The sequence below is a fragment of the Gymnoscopelus microlampas genome (genome assembly GCF_963454915.1).
Source record: "Gymnoscopelus microlampas genome assembly, chromosome: 18".
In the NCBI taxonomy this organism is placed as follows: Eukaryota; Metazoa; Chordata; class Actinopteri; order Myctophiformes; family Myctophidae; genus Gymnoscopelus; species Gymnoscopelus microlampas.
The window spans coordinates 30,783,060-30,798,468 of NC_139955.1; the positions used below are offsets into that span (position 1 = coordinate 30,783,060).

A 15,409-nucleotide genomic window follows, 5' to 3' on the forward strand; every position below is an offset into this window, starting at 1 on the left:
TGAGAGGAAGTCTGGGCAGGCGTATTGTAATCTGTCATTGTCAAACACACAAAAAACGGGGGAAATCGTTCTTAAGATAGATGGAACGTATTCGCTGTGACCATGAACTGTTGTAGACAGGTGACTTAAACTCTATAATCTGCCTGAATCCATGAAAGGCAATTTTTCCTCCTCTCATATGCACCCAGCAGTCTCTCAGCGTCAGGGCTCTCTAAGCCGGGGTTTAGCCCTCAAGGCTGGAGGATCATGTCGGAGATCAGAACACCTGATCCCCACATTAAAACGGCTGTGGAATTGTTGCCTTTTTTTTGCTTTTGCTTTCACTGGAAGATTTGCGCTGGGATCTCCTAACGAGAGCTAATTATTCGTGCTGTGCAGAATCAATTCTCCCAGATTTACAGGAGAGATGTGAGAATAGCACATGGGGAAAAAAGAGGGGTTGGAACATTAAAAGTGCTTGTTTTGTTCATAAAAGCATGGCAAGCATGTTTCTTTTTTTCCTTCTCTGTGCACTCCTAGGGATAACACTGGCTGCACGCACCACTTCATAAAACGAGTTCCCTAAAGCCGGCGATAAGACGATGCCTCTAATAGTGAAAGAAAGTGCCTTGCAGACTGAATGATTATGTCACAGTGGGACAACAATTATGGGACTTCACTGACATCCTTCTTTTGACTTCCATTATACAGAAGCTTTAAAAAGGGTCCTCATGCTGGTAAGTAAAGGACCAATGGGATTTAATATGAGTGAATCGTCTTTGTACAGGCCTCTGCTCCTCATCGACATTAGCCAAGCACCAATGAACTGAGAGAGGGTGAGAAAGAGAGATATATAGCAATCTCCTACTCTCACATCCCATTTTGGAGCTTGCTTCTGCCTTGAGCTAAATAAAGGTCCTCTTTTTCCTGGCGTTGAATCAAGAGGGAAGCACTTTTGCTTGTGCAGTTAAATATACTGAAAACACATTGGTGACCCTATACTGTATATTTTAGTGATTTATGCTTGTTCTCTTCCATACATTTTATATTGAGACAGATATGTTATTGTTCCCTGTTTCTTTATTGGACATGGATTAGCTCTTTTGCTAAGTCACAATTTCCCTTCTTGATAAATAACGAGCTCACTCCTGTGTTCCCTTGTACCATTCTGTCTGTCCGAACATCTTTGCATCTCCCTCTTTTGTCCTACATTTTCATCTCTCTCCGAGTCACTGTCTCTGTCCGTCTGCAATACCATCGAACATTTGGCTACCTTTTACTATCATCCCCATTCAACATTCCATACTACGATGTCCTTGGGAATCTGCTCCCTCCCTCACCATACTAGACGCTGAAGCATGATCAGTGTTTCTGTCATAAATTAGGGGAGAGTCACCTTTGCAACAGAATTAAAACTCCACTCTCAGTGCAATAGAGCTCCAGCCAGATTTTCTGGTCCGGGGGAGGGAGAGTCCATTACCCAGAATACCAAAGCAGCCGAGAGCGAAAGACCTTGCTCTGAGTGAGGACGTCCCTCGCTCAAGTGGATATCTATGTTTCTCTTTCACTCTGGTGGCTTTAAGAGAGTTGTTATTGAAAAGGAGAAGGGTGAATGACTACAATTTGTGCGTTGGCACTGTGTTGTGAGTGGCTTACGTAACTGAGAGACAGAGGAAGTCTGCGGGGAGCTGTCTTACCATCAATATTTTGTACAGTGAACTTCTGTGATTGCTGTGTGAGCAACCCTGGGCTTGTACAACCACCCCCCTCCCACCCACATTCTTTGGGATCTCCTGTAGTCAGCAAATCCGTCCATTTGGTTAGAACATGCCGTCTGCAGCGGTATACCTTCCTTCCCTCCCTCCCTCCTTCCTTCTCTCACCTCTACTCTCCATCCATCCTTTACTCCCTCCCTGCCTCCTTTTCTTCCTCCTTCTATCATGCCTTTCTCCCTCCAACCTGCTGTTTCTCTCCATTCGTCTCTACGACCCCCCATTGTGGTCGTTCCACCCCCGCTTTATTCTCCCCCACCCCCCCACCCCCTCATCTCCACAGCCGTCTGTCCATTCATCCGTCCATTCATCCCCTCTCTCCCCACCAGCAATCCCTCCATCCCACGCTCATTACCTTATGCTCATTAATCCCATTAAGTAGCCATTAAACAAGTGCTGATAACACCAAATGAGCGTCAAGCTCCGCCAGCTAATAACCAAAATCCCACCTCGGCACGTTCAACCCCTAGCTGGGAGAGGAGGAGATGCAGAGTTCAAGAGACAGAAAACTGTAGAAGTAACAATACAGCACAAATAGTATAGTAACAAGTACTACAGTTCTTCAGGAGGACAGGTTGATCAAACGGCAAGAACAACCCAAGAGAAGGCATCAATCAAGGAGGAAGAAGCCAAACCCGTAAATATACGGCCGGACTCTGTATATTTACACACGTCCACTTGTTCGATTAAGTGGAGAGAGAGAGAGAGAGAGAGAGAGAGAGAGATATTAGTGAGAGATCAGGAAATAGATAGAGGGCGAGAAGGACTCTTTAAGAGACGTTAGATTGGTGGACTTTGTCAGAGGGTTTTTACACTGATCATCACAAGGATTTGAGAGTGGCAGACAGCTTTGTTGTAACAAGAAAGTGTGTGTGTGTGTGTGTGCGGGGGGAGGGGGGGGGGGGGGTTCAGCTAGGGGTAGAGGCCAAGAAGCTAACCCTTCTGCATGCATGGTAGGTCGTATCGTATTTGACTAAAACCTAGGCTCATCCTTAATGTACACTGACCTAGAGACCAGAAAGAATCTGTGACTTGCAGTTGATTATACGATGGGTTCCTACCATGCTTTTAATACACACTAACTCCTGTGGTAAAGAGGCAGCTACTTAGCAAGGTTCTTTGTTTGCGGTCGGATGATGATAGCTGACCAGAGGCATGTCGATTGGCGCGTTTTTGCTGACAGCTTTGTCTCCCATTGTCGGTGCTTCCATCTTCAGCCTTTCACATTTTACCAGTCTAAACGAAAAGAACTCTGTCCCCTCTGTATTATACGGTCTTGTATCCAATCACAGTAAATAATGCCCTCTCAGGTGTATTTCTATCTCGATAAGTTGGTCGCAACGTTGTCTGATCATGGATTAATGTAGACCTGGGTCACAAGATGAATTCACATAACCATGTAAAAGAGTAAACTTGGTAGTTTAGTCTGGGTCCTCAGGGCCATTGCTGAGAACCACTGGTGCTACTGTTAGCTCGCCAACAAGCTACGTGTATATGTTTTGGTAGAGCTGTGAATAATGAGTCTATGGCTCTGTCCCTTGCTGCTGCTAAGCTTGAGGGATGACGAGGACCGAGGTACATGGTTAGGGCCGAGGATGAGGGAGGTCTCAGCTGGATCCTGCATCATTCATATGGCGCGCGCGCGCACACACACACACACACACACACACACACACACACACACACACACACACACACACACACACACACACACACACACACACACACACACACACACACACACACACACACACACACACACACACACACACACACACACACACACACACACAGACAGGCATAAACAGTCACATGCGGCAGCGCAGAAAGTGTGCACCTTTTCCACGCAGGTGCACTCTTTCCACATAGCCATTCATCTGTGCAGTGCCTCCAGGTCATTCATTACTGGGGCAGTTTTAGATTAGATTAGAGGGGCTTGCCGTTGCTGCTGTACCTCTTTAACCACTTAAACCCTATATACTTTGTTGTACATCAAATAGCTGATGTACAAGCTTGTAACGCGTCACGTCGTGAACTTGCAACACATTGTTGCCAAAACTTTGCTCGTCATCCAGAATAGGGACGCTAGCCTAGCGTCGCTTTAGTATCGCTAGGGTTCATGTGATTAAATCTCGCCGTCCTTCATGTTGAACAGCTACATGGAAATTAAATGTTTTTATTTAACTGTAAAAACAGGGTCCCATAGACACTCTCTCTAAACGTGTCGCTCAGCTCAGAGTTTTAAAGAACCAATCCAAAGTCTTTAGGGCTGTCCTTAATTTTGGTGCGGTGACATGATTGTTTTCCAAAGCAGTGGCCGTGGGCTTGTTAGCGGCCGTTCTCACTGCTGTTCACTACCTTGGCGTCCCCAGGCGTATTGGTAGATGAGGATCTCTGACTGTCTGGCAACGCAGGACTAAATTAACTCTCTGGATTTGTTCCTACCCTTTAACCTCTGTCAGTAGCACTGTCTGTCCGACTGCTTGCCTGTCTGTCCTATCCACACCTACGTTCATGTGGATAGGGCCTAGCTTCCAGGTTGAAGGGAGTCCAATTTGTTTTCACATAACACAGATCTGTAAATATGGGCTGCATACAGAGCAACTGTTAGGAGGTGAGTAACAGGGAGGCAGACGGGGGTCATGATTAAAGAGTAGGATGGGGGACTACAGGGACAGGAGTGATACAATAATCTTTCTGTCTATCCTATAGTAGATCTTCACCATTGTGTGAAGGACGTGAATGTTTTTTGAAAAGAGAGGCCAGGCTCTGATCGTGGAGAGATTTGGGAAAACAAGATAGAAGGAAGGAAGGAAGGGGGAGGAAGAAAGAAAGAAAGGAAGGAAGGAAGGAAAGAGATGACAAGCCAACTAACTCATGGATTATAAATGGGCTGTCCCGAATGTGTCAGGAGTATTTGCTGTTCTTTTTCCAATGGAGAAACCTGCTAAATCAATCGGAAGCTTTTCCCACAGTGGACCCCCGGTCATGATCAGTGTAATTTCCTCTCATGCTGGCACATTCGTAGCTTCAGGCAATTCCCATCTCTTTCCCTTCCCCGCCTTCCCCACACTGTTGGCTGTATCACCAAATTAGCCAGGCTGGTGGTAATTTGATGAGGTGTGTGTGCTTCCCCAGCATGATAGCTGCTAGGCAATTAATAAAAGAAAGAAGAAAAAAAAAGATCCAGCCTCTTTAGCAGTTCACTCTACAGTAAGAACATTCCACATTCCCATCATCATAAGCTTCAGCATTCCACTCTTAACACTTCTAACATTCCAACATTCCACAAAGCTCCGGGATTCAGTGTTCCATAAACAGTGTTCCAGCATTCCGTGTTCTATAGCACATCCACTATTATACTGTGGCATTCTCTTTATATTTTCTAACATTCCATTGTGTGTGTGCGTGTGCGTGTGCGTGTGCGTGTGTGTGTGTGTGTGTGTGTGTGTGTGTGTGTGTGTGTGTGTGTGTGTGATTATTTTACTCTTTTTTTACACCTATTAATGCAACCCTCCATTTAGCCTTGTACTCGCCTGTCTGCATTTCTATTAACGCTGTACATTTTAAACCTTTGTTTTACCAAGGGTTATTAAGAAGCAGGGCTATCGTGGAGCTGTGTGTTTCATGAATGACTATTACGCTAGCTGGTTAGCTGGCAGCGGACAAGAAAAGAATGAAAGGGGGAGGGGGGCTTGAATGAGCAAGTCAGGAGCTCATGCTATGCCACTCTGTCGACCTGACAGCCATGACAAACCCTGGAATTTCACATCGACCCATCTCCCGGCAATAGAGCCTCCACGCACGACTCCTACAATTAGCACAGTAAATTACATAAAAAGACATGCGTGTCCTCTTTCCCAAGTTAACACACTTCTACTTCACTGATCATCGTTCAGTAGTGGATTTTTCTCTTGCCCCTATTATTCTGAAGGGTTTTTGATGAATTCCGAATAAGAGCACATGTACTGAATCAAGTATTTATTAATTTGTTTTTCTTTTCTCATTTATTTATTTTTTTCATAGTTTTTTTGTGTATTAATCTGTCATAACATACAAACTTATGTTAGGGACCAGTTTTATATGTGAACTGTAGTTGGATTTGTTGCATTTGCATGTTCGTTGCTGCTTGACTTATAGAGTTTGAGTTAGCCTGTTCTTTATTATGATTTTGATTATACCGCATTAATATAGAACAAGGATATAAAATCTCAGCCAGAATTTGGATCTATAATTCCAAATAAATGTCATGTTTAAATCCATCCTGATTTGTAAAGGTTAGCGATGGTCTGGGCTCTAAAAAAAGGGTGTAAAAAAAATCACACTGTCTTGTTTCTATGCTTTACAAAGTCAAATTAAACTGAAACAGTTTGTGCTTGTGGCAGCAAGGCAACCTTGATTGATTTTCTTGACTATTGTATCAGTTTTTGGCCATAAACGGAGACTTTGATTAGGAAGGAAGTAAAAGGAACTTAAATGACTTGGGTTTCAGTTGATTTTGCAGCTGCTGAAAGATTAATAATACAGAATCAGTCATGGCAAATCCAACTACCATCTTTTCCATGCTGTTCTGCACATTTCCAGATATCCTATTTATAGAGATAACCATATAATGGTTTTGTACTCTTATCGTTTCTGCAAGAAAAGAAAAATCCATGGTGACATTAATAAACATGGGCTGAGCTAGGGGAACATTCTAGCTGTCTAATACTCAAGATATGTGGTATGCTAGAGAGTATCTGTCTGATCTTTCCATAAAACAGGCTAGAGTCTAGATCTGTCTAGCCGCTAGACAGATCAAGCCAAGGCAAACGATCAGGGGAGTTGAATAGGAAGTTACACTCAGCGTATGGATGACCTGCATGCAAAATATATTCCACCGTTGTTCAGTGATGCTATTGACCATATTCACACGGTGGCCATTTTGCTCTTACAGTATGTCACACTCAGGGTTTCCCACGACCCCCAAGTATGCAAAATGGCCGCTGTGTGAATATGGCAAAATTGAAATCACTGTTAAAACTTTTATGAAGGCTGTAATGCATTTATGACTCAGGCAAACATTTTAATATCTATTAAACTATTTTTGTAATATTGTTTACCTTGATGGTGGAAAGTGAAACAATTCCTACCCTAATGATATTTTAGTTGTTTTTTACAGATTGGGAATCATTTCTGTAATTCCAAATAATTCATTTTCAATTATTCACTTTCACTGGCCTCAACATACATTAACTTGGAGGGTTGCCACAGTATTCTACTAGTGTGTAGACTGACTTCGAGGCTGTTCTTCTAATGTGATGTATTTTGAAAACAAAACCTGTGACATGTGTCTTTATGGGGGCTTAAACATTGTTGTCATAAGCGTCATCACCATCATCATCAACAGAAGCAATGTTCTTATTAGCAGCGGGCTACCGGGAGGGGCACATTACCTTGACCACCAAAACAAACACGAAGGATACTTTGAGGACACAAAGGAGCCAACCTAGTACCATGATAGCTCATAGATTGGCCCAATCAATGTCATGATGGGATATATCATGGTAGCTACGGTCTGTTAATAGGTAAAAAAGGGTTGTGTAAAGAGAAAACTTAAAGTAGGGGTGGGGGTGAACAAAACACCTGAAAGGGCCTTATTCTAAGTTTGAGGTGTGTAAGAATGGGTGATGAGTTACCTTTGCTGTACACTGCACATGGTGAACAAAAGAAATCAAAAAGATTGTGAACATCCCAAATACATTTCAGACCATCAATCAAACAGTTGTTAGATCATTTAAATAGTGTAAATCACAATTATGTTGTTCTTTTTTTTAATGCAATGAAACAAGTGCATACAAACCTCTCTTGTTCCTAAATAATCTCCGCTTAAACCTTTTTCCGGAAATTCAAGTAAGTTAGTGAAACACAGAGATGAATAGATATAGGCCAACTGTACAAAGTGTTACCGATTATTTTTCAGAACAATGTTTGGCTACATTCCTGTCTTATCCGACTGTGTCTTGGTGGCGACGCCTACCTTTAAAGTTTGGTCTGATTCTGGCATCGTAACCCGACACCTTGCCCATGAGTTTGTCCAGGAACTCGGAGGGGGCCATCGGAGCGGCCGGTTTCCTCGCCGCGGCTTCTTTAGATGCGGCCAAGCTGTAAAAGACAAAAGAAAGCGAGAGAGGGCGTTAGTGAACAAAAAAATCACACCCTGTGTGAAGGAAGCGGTGCCTTTGGGGCGGGCCTTAACTCATTTCAATGCGTCCCTATTGGTGGTCTGAGTCCACTTACCAAATTTGTACTTGGGAGCATGCTGCAAACTGGAATGATGGCTGTTTAAAGCCCAGCCAATGGGCAGACAGAGGGGGCGGGGCTTAAGTAATGACAGTTAGTCCCTATTGCTGGCTTTAGTCCATGTACAAAATTTGTACTCCATAGCATGCTGCGAACTTGAGTTATGGCTGTTTGAAGGCCAGCCAATGGGAAGACAGAGGGGGCGGGGCTTCAGCAATTCATGCTGGGCCCTATTGGTGGTCTAAGTCCACATACCAAATGTGGACTTGGTGGCATGCTGCAAACTGGAGTTATAGCTGTTTAAAATCCCGTGCTCATCCCGTGCTCATACGGGCGCGGGGGGTCCCTGGACCCCTCTTTGATAACTTCATCAATTCATGCTCGTGCCTATTGGTGGTCTAAGTCCACATACCAAATGTGGACTTGGTGGCATGCTGCAAACTGGAGTTATAGCTGTTTAAAATCCTGTGCTCATCCCGTGCTCATACGGGCGCGGGGGGTCCCTGGACCCCTCTTTGATAACTTCATCAATTCATGCTCGTGCCTATTGGTGGTCTAAGTCCACATACCAAATGTGGATTTGGTGGCATGCTGCAAACTGGAGTTATAGCTGTTTAAAATCCCGTGCTCATCCCGTGCTCATACGGGCGCTGGGGGTCCCTGGACCCCTTTTTGATAACGTCATCAATTCATGCTCGTCCCTATTGGTGGTCTAAGTCCACATACCAAATTTGGACTTGGTGGCATGCTGCAAACTGAAGTTATAGCTGTTTGCTTCTTTGCCGTGCTCATCCCGTGCTGAAACCGCCGGCCGGACGGACGGACGGACGGACGGACGGACATACAAAAGTCAAAAGCCACGTATAGAGCGGTTGGCACCGCTAAAAAGACGAAATGTACAGCAGTGTTCTGCATGAGTGTCGTATAGTATGTAAAACAATGAGATGAGATGGAGCAATTAAGAGAGGAATATGTATGACTGTGTGTGTGTGTGTACACACACACACACACACACACACACACACACACACACACACACACACACACACACACACACACACACACACACACACACACACACACACACTAGATAGGGAGACTTTCTAATATTTACTTATTTACTTTTTACCTGCAATGCAATTAAAAGTGATTTTTTTTTTTCACATTGAACAGAACATTTCCCATTGGAATTTTAATGAGTGTAACTCAGCTCTACTCTTTAGACTCATCATTATCCTGTCATTATGGCAGCGCATGGGCACTTAAATATAAAATATAAATAAATAAATATATATTTTCTTTCTTTCCACAATATTCCCATAAACAGACGACTGCCATTGATTTTACTGTGGTATTTGCAAAGTTGACTTTTATACTTTGATAAGCCAATAAGAAATTCTTTGCATAATATATTATTGCCAGCGTGCCCTTTATCGTCTGCCCTTTATGTTATTGTGTATGTGTGCAATAATGATGTTTTCATCATTGTCCTTTCCGATAGATCCATACCAAACCACCAACACCAAAAAAATAACCTGCTTGATTTTTTTCCTTTTGTGATTCGTTTTTAAAAAAAATACAAAATACATATTATGAAGTCTTTGAATTGAATGTGAATTAACCTCAGCCTTATTTTTGGGTTCTTTGTTCAGAAGAGAGAAGGCAGTAAATCTTTAAGCATTATGCATCAAAATGTGTTGGAATCAATACATTAGAAAAAAACATATACTACACACCTCATTTTATGTACTCCAACAGTCGAAATACCAGCCTTTAACTCAGTTTTTAGACTACTAGACTACAGCACAAAAAATTCAGAGTTCAGAGTTCAGCTTCCCAAGACGGACGGGCGGACAGATACACAACTCCCAAAATAGGCCAGGCCTAGATTTTCCACCATTTTGCATTTTCTTCTTTATTCTGCACTTTTTGCTACAACTCCTATGGATTTTGTCCAAAACTCCCACCAATCGCACATGATCTCTTGAGTCATGTATCAACATGTATCATTATGATTTATCATATTCTGATTGGCTATAATTGCCTTTCAAAGTTTTGGGGAGGGGCCTGTTTTACAAAAGAATGCACAGAATCATGAACATGTTCAAATATACCACAAATTTGAATCACACTGAGCAGCCTATACATAACACAGAGCCAAAAGCTTTGACTTAGACCAGGGCTCTTCAACATTGTTCAGGTCAAGGACCCGTTAGCTGAGAGAGAGATGAAGCAGGGACCCCCCACTACACATTGTATAACATTTTAATTGTGTCACAGATTAAACATTTTCATAGATTTCATGGATAGCTTGGATACTTGTTTGACAGCACTGTCATCAGTGTATATTCGGCCACTTAACCGTTTAAACCCTTAATACTTAGCAAACTTGACCGTAGGCGCTATACTTAGTCAGCGCTTCACTAAACCACTTCGCCGAAAATAGCCGATCTACAGTACAACGCATTGCAGCGCGTTGTGAGCTTGTAGATCTGCTATTTTTGACGGATATTCCCACCAGCGGTTATGTAAAAAATGTTCTTATCACACAAAGATTTGGCGGCCCCCCTGTAGTAACTCTGAGGACTCCCTAGGGGTCCCGGAGCCCCTGTTGAAGACCTCTGATTTAGACCAATAGGGGGTGCCACAAATTAGAATTTTCAATCAGTGAAAATTAAGACAATTATTCAACCGTTGGCTTCAACTGTTAATGAGGGAACAGCAGAGAGGGACATTATCTTACCAAGCATAGCATTAATCTCCTACAAATTAAAATGACAGGCGACACAGACAATTGCTCTTCACCTTCTCCATCTTAAAACTACTGCCTGTGGAAAAGATAACACTTACTCAATCTGGAAGAATCTGAATGCAGGTGGTGATAGAGACATTAGAAATATTGTCACCTCTGTCACTTTATCAGAAAACCATGGATCACAATCAGAATCCTGGGAAAAGCCTGCACGCTTACACATGCGCACGCAAGCACGCACACACACACGCACACACACGAAACACATCTGCACGTGAACATACACATGCCATTGCTCATAAATGCAAATTCACACATAAGGACAAACTTAACTTAAACGCATATTATACTGTATTAAAAACACCCACATGCAGTTTACAAATGCACTTGTACACACAGTCAGATGCTCTCATCAGCTGACCAACCAACCATTTGCCCTCATCAGTGATAAACATGGGCTAACAAATCACCATGTGGAGGTGTGTGACGTATGTGTGTGTGTGTGTGTGTGTGTGTGTGTGTGTGTGTGTGTGTGTGTGTGTGTGTGTGTGTGTGTGTGTGTGTGTGTGTGTGTGTGTGTGTGTGTGTGTGTGTGCGTGTGCAGAGCCTATGCTACTGTACTACCAGCTGGCCAGGGTCACCCTGACCATCTAGTGACTGTTCAAACTGTACTCTGGTCACAACACACACACACACACACACACACACACACACACACACACACACACACACACACACACACACACACACACACACACACACACACACACACAAATATAGTGCCTGCTCCTGCTGCTCCAACAGCTGCTTACAGATGCAGCGGACCTACTGTTGCGGTGCACACACACCCTCCTCTCACTAGACTTTTCTGCAGGCCTCTCTGACATTAAAATTATGTTATCAAAGGCCAAGCTGTCTAGAACAGGGTTTGTCTACTGTATGTAGGTATGTCTGTCTGTCTGTATGCATGTATATGTACAGTACAGTACTGTATGTATGTCCCCTCAGAAAAGTCACACTGCTACAGTATGTGTAGCCTACTAAGGCATTAAGCTTTATATTCTTCACTTGGCTTGAGTGGCTCTTAGGTGGTGAGGTCTTATCTGGGGGAGGGGGGGTGGGGGCAGAGAACAAGTGCTAGATGTGAATGGCACCATGTCCTCCTCACTTCAAACACTAACACGTGGTGTCCCTCAAGGGAGCATTTTAGGTCCTCTCTTCTTCTTACTATTATGTTAACGACAACGAAGTCGGGCTGGGATTGTAACCTGTTCCGTTTGGCTGATGACTCAACTAGGGTTTAACACCGGGATTCCCGGGATACGGGAATCCAGGGAATCCCGAAGTTATTTACCGTCCCGGGAACTGGTTGTTTTTTCTTGTTAGAAATTACTACTAATTAGTAGAAAGGCCTATCTACAGCGCGGAGGAATTACTATTATAATTAGCCAAGTTACTTGCGTTGCCGACCAGGGCAGGGTCCCATCGTCCCGTTTTGAACCAAAATGTAAGGTTTAGGAATAAGGTTAGGTTTAGTTTCGGAAAAGTTTACTGAGGTTACGTGTAGGAATACCAGGTGAATACCGCCGGATTTGCCCCGGGCCGACTGTGTTTTGGGGCGAGCGTGTTGCCACGAATACGAGCGCAGCCGATGATAGCTTAGTAAGCCTACTAACTCCACATCACCAGAACTGAAGAGAAAACGCACGCTAAAGTCAATGCGTTACGGTTAACGGCACAACACATGGTGGTCTGTCTGATCAAACAGAATCCCCAAAACAAGATCAAACAGTCCCGTAACGTCACGTCAGAAACACAGAACACTGCAGCAGCAGTGCCGGTGTCACACAGGTGGCTACCCCAATAACCTCCCGATATATATGGTATGGAACATCTTGTTCTAAATCTGATCATTTTCTTGCATATTTAATAGCAAATAGATAGGTGTCAATGCTTACTAGGAAAATGAGCTATTTCCCGGAAAATGTTAAACCCTAGACTCAACTCTCCATGTCTCTGACCATGATAAATCAGAAGTAAAAAAATTACAGCATTTGGTTAACGGACAATAAGTCTTATGCGTCGATACTCTTTGGGTCTAACGCAAAACTAAAGATGACCACTGGGTTCATGTGAGGGTAGGTGACTTTGAAATTACATCCACGGAAGAAGTTACTTACTAAGGCTGTAAATTGGACAACACACTATCTGAAGAGAGTACAGTATGGCACTAAAATACTGGGTCTGCCTGACGTTTCTTCCAGTTAAGGGGGGACGTTTTTCGTTGCCACTGTCGCAAAGTAGTTTGTTGTGCTTTGGCACTTTAATAAAATGTAATTGAATTGGGCCCGGACGGCTGGCGTAGCGGTTCGGGCACCTAGCCTGACAGCGAGTCGCAGGTTCGAAACCCCATACCGACGACCTCTGCTGCGTATCACTCCCATCTCTCTCATTTCCTGTCAGTCTACTGTCTGTATCTATCAATAAAGGCAGAAAAGCCCCAAAAATATATTTAAAAAAAAGAAAATGTAATTGAATTGAATTAAAAGTTAGCTCAACGGTCAATTAAAAAGTAACATTTCTAGCCAGAATATCCACTTTTATAGATAAAAGCACTCTTGAAATATTGGCCAGGGCACTTCAATGTCATTTTGATTACGCCTCCAGCCCTCCACATCCTGGTACATTAGCATCCCAAAGATTGATCCTTAAAACTCCACCCAGAACACCTCTTCTCCCTACTCATTTTATTGGCCCCAGGTAGCTCAGAGCCGAGGAGAGAGGATCACATATTAAATGAGTATGCTCGACAGGATTGTAAACAAGGTGGTACTCAAATATCTGGTGAATTACTTTTCTAAGATTAGCAATTCCACCAGAGGGAGCTCCACAGAATTCAAAAGCTTTATGGAAATTACTAATTTTATACTCTGCAGCAGTTCTGTGGAATGAGTTACCTGCAATCCTTAAACTGATTAGCTCCATTATTCATTTCAGCTCCTCCAAAAAGAGCTGGCTGAATTACACCTGGACCTAACCATCAATTAGTTGAGTTGTAACGGGATCCTTTTACAGTACCCAGGTTGTTCTTTGCTATTTTACATGTCTAGTATGTTGACATTTCATGAAAGTATTTATAATTGACTATATTTTTCTCTATGTCTCTGCTACCCCCCTCCCAACACATCGCACACAGTTTACACACATTTGCACTCACAGGACCACAATGTAAATAAGCTCTGGAGCCTTTTTGTGTTTTATCCTTTTGACAGATATACAAATATATAGTCATGTCTATGCATTTTTGTCAATACAAATGTCAATCAATCAAAACATAAGGATGTAAAAAATATATATATCTTAGCGTGGACCTCGGGATCCACTTGGGGACGGTGTGGCTCCAATGTGGACCTCGGACTACATATGGCCAGCCAGCGACATCAGTCATCTATATGACATCAGTTGAGTATGACGTAAAATGGTTAACAAGTATATGGGCTTTAAGTGGTTAAACCATATGTACCTGTGGCCTACTGGCAGAGTGGACAAGAAATTGTCCACTGATCAGTCCAGCGGTTTGCGAGTTTATCTCTGGACACGAAGACATACATACAGACAGACAGACAGACAGACAGACAGACAGACAGACAGACAGACAGACAGACAGACAGACAGATCCTCTTATACGGCTAGGTTTTGTTGTCCACTCTAACTCTCATCTGTCTCTGTGCCAGCCTGCCTCTCTCTCTCTCTCTCTCTCTCTCTCTCTCTCTCTCTCTCTCTCTCTCTCTCTCTCTCTCTCTCTCTCTCTCTCTCTCTCTCTCTCTCTCTCTCTCTCTCTCTCTCTCTCTCTCTCTCTCTCTCTCTCTCACACACACACACACACAATTCCTCCAAAAAACTGAAACTGGAGAGTCCAACTGAATACAACAGAGTAGAAAAACTGTTAAAGTTGGTGTTATGCATGCACTCTCTATGTTTAAAGTAATTGCATGTGTCCATAACTGTCAGTGTAATGGGTTTTGCTAATGAAGCAATACAAGCTAAAACCATGGACACACTACACATGATACTGATGTCCAACATGACTTAAAATGTTTCATCTTCTGATTGCCAGCATTAAGACATAACAAGTAACGGTAGGGAGTACAAGGGTCAAAGCCACGGTGTCAGACAAGGCACAAACTGCAAATCAACTCTGGGTCCTTCTATTGATTTCAGTCAATACAATGTATATTAATTACATTCTAGGCATTGAGATTATGCTGTTATCCAGAGTGACACAAAACCAAGTGTAACAGCAAAATAAACTTAAATTCTCTGGGTGCCAGCCTTACAGGTAACCAATAGTAAGGAGTTAATTGGTCCACATTGGCTAAACAGTATAATACAGTAATGCAGTAAGACAGTAATGCCAGCTAAAGACTATAATACAAGAATGCATACGTCATTTGCAAGAGTGCAAGATCAGGTGTTTGGTCCATACATGTATATACGCCATTATTTGACTGTTTTGACAACATCGGCATTGGCAAATATGCTGCCAACATTGTGTTCAAAATCATCGCGATGCAACGCGTAAGTTTGTAGATCGGCTATTTTATAGGGCTTAAGTGGTAAGATA

General features: G+C 43.0%; 1 protein-coding gene across 4 annotated transcripts in view; it reads right to left on the bottom strand.

Moving 5' to 3' along the window:
- The window catches only part of glra1 (glycine receptor, alpha 1), a 119,217-nt gene that overhangs the window by 93,543 nt on the left and 10,265 nt on the right, over window positions 1-15,409 (bottom strand). For 3 of the 4 annotated variants that reach the window (XM_084041001.1, XM_084041000.1, XM_084040999.1), the window contains exon 2: window positions 7,771-7,895. In XM_084041001.1, the coding sequence (XP_083897127.1) occupies window positions 7,771-7,895 (125 nt within the window). Of the gene's footprint in view, window positions 1-7,764; window positions 7,896-15,409 lie in introns of all 4 variants that reach the window. The other variant, XM_084040998.1, reaches the window with a different exon arrangement.